Source organism: Aplidium turbinatum, chromosome 11, assembly GCF_918807975.1.
Source record: "Aplidium turbinatum chromosome 11, kaAplTurb1.1, whole genome shotgun sequence".
Classification (NCBI taxonomy): domain Eukaryota; kingdom Metazoa; phylum Chordata; class Ascidiacea; order Aplousobranchia; family Polyclinidae; genus Aplidium; species Aplidium turbinatum.
In genome coordinates, this window is record NC_137482.1 from 24,420,131 (window position 1) to 24,428,115 (window position 7,985).

At 36.5% G+C, this 7,985-nt stretch overlaps 1 protein-coding gene across 1 annotated transcript in view; it reads right to left on the reverse strand.

Annotated features, from left to right (window-relative positions):
- LOC145779839 (transcription initiation factor TFIID subunit 1-like) overlaps positions 1 to 5,207 on the reverse strand; it is a 30,281-nt gene extending 25,074 nt beyond the window's left edge. Inside the window, exons 1-5 of the mRNA XM_082591495.1 lie at positions 5,092 to 5,207; positions 4,467 to 4,587; positions 3,548 to 3,622; positions 973 to 1,030; positions 718 to 875 (exon numbers count right to left, since the gene is read on the reverse strand). Of these exons, the coding sequence (XP_082447621.1) occupies positions 718 to 875; positions 973 to 1,030; positions 3,548 to 3,622; positions 4,467 to 4,587; positions 5,092 to 5,199 (520 nt within the window). The 5' untranslated portion in view covers positions 5,200 to 5,207. The remainder of the gene's footprint in view (positions 1 to 717; positions 876 to 972; positions 1,031 to 3,547; positions 3,623 to 4,466; positions 4,588 to 5,091) is intronic.
- Positions 5,208 to 7,985: the final 2,778 nt, after the last annotated feature.

The window sequence follows — 7,985 nt, forward strand, 5'->3', positions numbered from 1 at the left end:
GACTTGTTCCCCTCACCACTATTAACACTCTTAATAATACACCATGGACGATCTGCATAGCAAGTGTCTATTCAAACAAATATTGAAAATATTCGTTTTTTTTATATAATTCTTTTGTATTTCCTTTCCATCTTAAACTTTTCTGAAGGTGTTGCAGCTTTTATTAGCTTCATAAACAATATCAGTCCTAAGCATGCTTTAAGGTTTGCGTTTAGTCGCTTCCACCCTTTTTTCTCGACCTTTGTTATGTTGACATGTATTGTTTTCGCTGTGATGGTAAGAAATAAAAACAACCGAGCAGACACTACATTGAGGCACATTTGTTTGAAGATGAGCTTCAGTGTTAGTTGGTAGGAATGGTAGCATAATTTCCTTGTTTCTAATGTTACGCAACGTGTCGTATAAGCTTCAATAAGTGTCAACTGTAATGGTGAGGTGTCATGGATTGCCATTTTGTGATTAAAATTCAACACGGGTAAAGCAAGAATAGTTTTACAAGCCAAAATAACGACAAAAGAAAAAAGTTTTCACGCCAAGTAAAAATAGTTTCTGCAATGAAATGAGCTGTTTAGTGTTTAGTGGTGGGAAGGCATTACATTAGATACACCTCTTGCGCCAAATCAAGTGCAGTGAACTGCATTGTCTCACATCAAGATGTTGCGGTCACGATTGCCACATCCAAATAATGCATCCCTTACTGATAACAAAATAGCACACCTGACTTGTTCTTGTCATAATGTCCATGCTTTTGTAACTTGTGATCGGAATCAGTGGATGACTTGCGCTTCGGGGAGGAGCCTGAATGCGAGGAGTGCAACACAATGGATGGTAGGATGATGTCATCGCCTTCGTGGTGAGGCTTGTCTTGATTGGATCTTGATAAAGTTATTTTAATGGTGACAACCATGCAACGACTACAAAATGGATTTAAATTTACATATTGCAAATACTTAGCTTAAAAAACAAACTCACTTTTGTGGAGTTGATTTGTGATGCTGGTTTTGCCCAAACTGGTCATTGTACGAGCCATCTACAAAAAAGTCAGTTATGTTGGACGTACTTCAGTTAATGAAACATAAAGAGTGAGATAAACAATAAATGCAATACTACAAAAAGTGCTCAATGCCAAGCGAAAAGTCAAGCAGAGCAAATTACATCAAAATTAGTTATTAATTCACTAAACACCTTAACAGCCTGTTTCATTTCACCTCAATAGGATCATCAGAAGAAACTCATTCAAATAGAATCTCTTAAATAGATTAATAAACAGGTTTTTTAGTAAACAATTAATAAACAGATTTGTTAATCTATTTAAGAGATTCTACTTGAATAAATTTCTTCTGATGATTCTATTGAGGGTAAACACAGGCTGTTAAGGTTTTTAGTGAACTAGTGACTACTTTTGATGTAAAGAGTTTTTTGTTTTTTTTTCAAGTTGCCCTGTATCAAGAAAAAGCTAAAACACTTTGTGAAACAGAGATTGCTATGGTTATTGTACGTTTCACGCTAAGTATTGTCAGTGCCTTAAATCAAATATATGCTAATTATGCTATTAGAATAATTTGTGAAAAAAAAAATGTAAAGAGTGAGATATATTCTACAGTTCATTAGAGAAACTGACTTCCTCTTTGAGTCACTTTATCCAGATTAAAATACAAGAAATTTTCATCTCCCGGAAATGCCTTGATATGGTAGTCAACAACCGCACTGCTTTGCACTCACACCATAAAAAGATTGGAAATAAGAGGCTTTGGTTTTATGTGACCGTACAAACCACAAATACTTTTGAATCATTTATTGGTTTCAAGTTATTCACATTATTGAATCCTATTCTTAAATTAATAAATCAAGCAACTCAAAGAATTTTAAAATACAATTGTGATTAAAAAAGGTTTGCTAGCTCAATTGTAAAATAATTCCAAATCACTGTAAAAGTTTATTTTGCCTCACTGAGATATCATTCAATGTTAAACAATGACAAAAAAATAAGAACAAAAGAACTACGTCATTATTTCGTTGCTCAATGTTGTAAATACGTTTTTCACCATTCCGATTTGCCGCGGTAAATGCTGCCGCAAACGTCATAATGGCCATTCTGCTACGGCAATAAAAATGCCGTCACAAAATGAGCACTTAATTCGGACAAGTTCAAAATTTCTTCCGGTTTGATTTACTCGCAGCGGGAATTTAATCAGCAGAAACATCGCACCAAGACCTCACCTCGGACTATTTTACTTGCTGTGAACACTCACGCAGTCTTCGAAATTACCATATTTTTACTTGGCAAAAACATTGCCGAGGCCAAACGGCAAAAGTTGAAATTGCCTCGGCAGTTGCTGTGAACGTTGTTACGAAAAAATTGTATCAAAACAGTAGCGATAAAGCGAGCAAGTTAATTTTGGGTTGATTCAACGTTCGAGTCAGCGCAAATCGATTTAATTTTCCCGGCGGGTAATATTGCGTTACAACAATGCCCAATAAGAAATTTACGTTTGTTTTACATTAATTCGACATCTAGCGACGTTGCCCTATCATAAAATAACGTTTAATTGCTCAACCAGGTACCGGTAACAAATTAATAGCTACCTGCGAGAAGATTGCCTTGATTTACGTATACACTAACATAATTTCGGCACAATTGGGACACTGTGAGCAACACAAAGTCTGTTGGATATCGGTTGACTAGTCAGAATCGGAATACTGTATAACTAGTGAGAATCGGAATCATCAGATGCTGTATCGGAGGATGAAGTTGTCGCGTCGTCACTGGAATACTTGAAAACGCAAAACTGCCCGTTCATGAACGCGCGATGCCATATGATCGGAAGCATTACTTTTCTTTACTGCCGAAGAACCATTTATCCAATTTTGTACTACTTTTTTAACTTGACCCCGTAGCTTTTCTAATTCCGATTTGTTTCCGTCATAAAATTCTTTACAAATTTTGAAAAATACCACACTAACCTTCCCTTCTGTTCCCTCTGTTTGATAACCTATAGAGGTAAATTCTTCTTTTTAACTGTATCTTCCTTCACCATGATATATATTCGCAACGACACCGGTAAATAATTAGCATTCGATGAAAGAATAACTTTTGCGTAGCAATTAAGCCAGTATTTATAAGATTGCAAACTTTTTACAGTTCACAAGGAGCATTGTCAGCGCATAAAATAGCTTGCGTGATGCTCTGGGTTACCGCCGTGGGCACGATGAGGAAGCGCATAAAATTTCGTTTGATTAAAGCATAAGGCAACTGCCGCCGCAATCCAAGGTTTGTTGATTTGGCGACGGCAATGTTTTTGCCTTCGTAGATGGAAGCTAATTTCGAGGGCTGATTCCCACACCCACAGTCTGTATCAAATTTTTGGTACAGCAGAGCATTATTATCTGCACAAGTTTGGTTGAAAGCTTCTCTACAAGATTAACACAAACACTGTCAAGTGATATGGCATAGTGGACGTTTTAACATATATACTCAGAGCAAGACATTTTAATGAAATTGATGTTTGATTTGGATCGGATCAAACTACAAATATACAAAAGTTACCCTGTCTTCCAAGATCGAAGTCATCATCTGCAAGTTCATCAATATTCGAATAATCCACAGCATCAGCTTCATGACCTGCAATAATAACTTGCATCAACTCACTGTAGCTGTCTCAGAGTACCCTTATCTACAAGCATTGAATTAGCCATAATATGACAAAACAAAGTAACTTCAATGGTTAGTTAGATCGTTAAAGTCTACACTGCGAAGTAACTTCAATGGGTTTAACATAATATTTATTCCACAAAGATACCTACGGTCACAAATTAAAACAAACTCAAAAGTTTTTAACACGTACTTGTGTCCTCCTCAGGAATTACTTTAAATCTACAATACTGTGCATAAAATACATCAATACAATATTATACACTTTATATATATTGAATATTTACAGTAATTCCTGATGAGGACAAAAATGTTTGAGTTTATTTTAATTCTGTTATATTTTTTTGTGTAATAAATATGTTAAAGTTACTTTGCTTTGTCTGTCTATGGATCAACAAAGCAAACTCTCAACGAAAGCTTTAACCATAGCATGTAGCAAACCTAGCCACTTCTACTGTACAAGCCCTACATAGGCATTTGCTCCACATCAATGACACACGATGACCATTTTTTCGGTGTTCACATTTTTTAGAAAGTTTCAAACACATGCTTGATTTGCATAGTAACTCTTTATCATATCAGTTATTTTGACATGATATGAATAGGGATTGAGCAAACTGCAAACCTAATGTGTGTTTAAAGCCTTCTGACAAAAGTGAACACATAAAACAATGGTCATTGTATGCCATTGCTTCACACCTCACTGTAAGTTTTCAACTTGACTCAGATAGAAATTAAAGTTGAAGAACACGGAATTTAGCATTCTTGTAAAAAGTGAAGTACAAATCTCCATTTAATAATTGCCAATTCTTACCATCGATCTTTACAGCCGAGGTATCAGTACCAGAGCTTAGTTGTTCTTCTTTTGTCAAACTACAGACAAATTTTCCAAGCCCAGCCAATGTGCTCAATTGTACAAGGTGGGATTTGGATTTCTAAAAAAAACATGATTATTGATATCACTATTGAACAAACAAGTATATACAATATAAAATTTTGATGTAGTATGTGGGTTTCATTGAATAGGCAACCAGCCATTAGTTTACAATCCCAGTGTTTGCTTTGAGAAGTCTGGACTTGGAAGTGGAGATGGTTTTGTCCTAATCCTCGCATTTTGTTAGCAACCATAGAAGGATCGGTCAATTTTGTTCAACAAATGGGATCTGAGCACACTTGTATCACACATGGAATAGTATCACACATAGATGTCAAACTAATGGGCCTATAATTAAGTGCCAAATGGTGGTCACCTTGTTTGAACACTGGACTTACAATAGCAAGTTTCCAAACTTGAAGAAGTTGCCCTGTATTAAAAAAAAACTAAAACACTTTGTGAAACGGAGATTGCTATGGTTATTGAACGTTTCACGCTAAGTATTGTCACTGCCTTAAATCAAATATATATATATGCTATTAGAATAATTTGTGATAAACCATACCTCATCCAAAATATCATTTTCCAAGTTTCCATGCCTGTCAATATTTCCAAACATGAATCCAATTAAATCTGAGGGCACATTCTCAGTGTCAGACTCCGAATCTGACATTGCTATATTTGGCACACAAAAACAAGAGGTCAGTTGATCAAACTTAAAACCTGAGTTGCAACACCAGCAAGTTCTGAATATAGGATAACAGGTTTTTAACACAAAACCTCTTTTATTATAAAAATATTTTCAGTGACGTTTGACCGAATCACTCGCTTTAAAAAATTTAGTTCATTTGTGAAATAATGACAAAAGTGAACAATACATGTTTCAAAAATTGGAAATCTTTATTGACATAAATTAGTTTTATCATATACATATAGAAACCACAGGCTCTGAGGTTATGGCTACCTTATGTCATTGATTTATGTAGTTAACAATTTTTCATGCACCAATGGGTTGATTTCTGATTTTGTAGTTTTCTTCTCCAAATTTTTTTGACACAGGTTGTCTAATTCAGCGATTGGGACATGTGGCCTACGACCTACGTACCTACCATCACAGTGAGTCAGTGACACTTAAATTGTAAAATTTTATTACTAAGACGGCTTCTTCAATATCTTATTCCAATAAGAAAAGGCACTGAAAAAGTTGCCTTTGTAATGGCAAAAGCTTTTGCAATGCATTATACAGTTTACCAATCTAGCTGATTACATTACTTGTTATTATATAAAAATATACATTTATAACATTATTCCTCAGCTAGATCAGTAGAGTTGATTAGTATATATATACCACTGGCGCCGACTTACAGGGTTACGGGGTGGCCACGCCATTGGTTATCGCTTCAAGTCAACGTAAAGCAAGAGGTGAACCAACACAGTATTGCGAAGAAAATGATTGTTTTTGTCACAAGCATGATACTCGCGTAACATCAAGCAAGCTACGTGAAGATTATGCAACACGTGGCTATGAGTTTTTCCCTTGTTGTTGCGATCGTTTTATTTGTTACTTGTCATAAGTCATTGTTACATTTGTTAAAATACGATTTTTCCGTTGCCTCCCTCAAAAATCTTTTTTGAAAATTTTTAAACTGCTCATAATATTGCTATAAATTATGACAGCTATAAAATACTTGGAAATAAAATTATCTTGATGATTGATAGCTCCACCCCTTAAATGAATATCTATTTTCAAATTTCATTAAAAAAATGCAATTTTCGAAACTTTTTGAGTTTTATTTAAAAAGTGCACTCAGTAAAGTGCTGTTCGCAAATATACTTTTGCCAAATGTTAAGTGTCAGAGCAGGGGCGGATCTACCGGGTGGGCCTGATTGGTATAGGCCCACCCAGATTGACAGTGGGCCTACCCAAAATCAGATTCATGAAAAAAAATATATTAATGTTTAACACTAGAACAACCAAGTGGTACTGAATTATCTGTGGCATCACTATTTCACACTGAAAGCTACATAATGCAACTTTCCACGAGAATTCGAAGGGTGACTTTGGCGACGTGCTCAAACTGACAGAAGAACTGACAATGAAAACATGAGATAACTAACTGGGACGTGGTTGCTTCTCGTGAACGCAAGCTGCCTTCGAAGTTTCACAAGTCTGCTGTCACCATAACGCTGGGAAAAACGTCAGCTGCCAAGAGCAATGAGGATTTAAGGGCGCTGTGGAACTGTATTCTTGACAGGCAGATAACGGAGTTAAACTGCCACTTTATGGACGACAAGTATGGATTAATGAGAGCAGTGGCCTCTTTCTCACCTGGATCTGTCACTTTTGGCAAAAAAAAAACATTCTAAATGGTCTGTGTGCACTGTATGGCATTGAGATCACAGATGCTGAACGGGTGAACAACTGAACATGCTGTATTCATTCAACACATCAGACGGAAAACGGATTGGGAAAACTTTCCTACATTAATGGAAGTACTGGACAGTGGACAGCTAGCTGCCCTGCTGATATTTTCCCGAACGTGATCAGTATCTTAAGGACCATCATAGCACTGGCTTCTACGTCCTGCAGCATTGAGAGACTTTTCTCCGCAACAAACAGGATCCAAACGTGCTTGAGATCATCCATGCTGACTGGATGCCTTTGTCTTCAACTTGACACTTTTGTCTTTTGAAAGACAACTCGTTGACAGTTCAGATTATGATGACATAATCAACTTTTTTTTAACACGAAACCTAGGAGACTCCGGCTTGTGTAAAAGCTCCGGTAACACTAAATTTTTGTATGCTGGCCCGCCGTGGCATTATTGGTGAAGGCCCATCAAGATATTTCCTAGGCCCACCCATAAATTACGTTCTGAATCCGCCACTGTGTCAGAGCAGCAACGTAACAATAAAATTCACGACATATATACCTCCTGTGCTTAGTTGTAAAGTTGCTTTGTAAATTATCGAGCTACAAATCAGGTGTGAAAAGACAATTGCATCTACGAAACACGCTTCGTAAAAATCAAACAAAAGCTATCCGCCACCCCGTGCAAAAACAAAAGTTGGCGCCTATGATATATAGGCTACTGTCAGTATGGGAACTGGTGCCACTTTTGCAGTGTATTGGCGATACAACTTGCCTATTTCAACCATTTACTGTTCTGGTTTCCGGCAAATAAACTAATGATTGATTGATTAACTGCACCTACTCATTAATAGTAAATATGTAGACTAGAGCATACACTCAACCATTTTCCCACACTATCCGTTCAGTAAACAACTACCACAAATCAAACTTCAGCAGAATGAACTACAGTACCTAGAGCAAATAGGATGCAACCTATTTCGTGGTAACTCTAATCAGCGACTTCGGCTCTGTTGTATTGTTTTCTCGATCTTTTCAGGGTACGAAATTGGGGTACAAATTGTTCAGGGGACGAAATAGGTTGCACC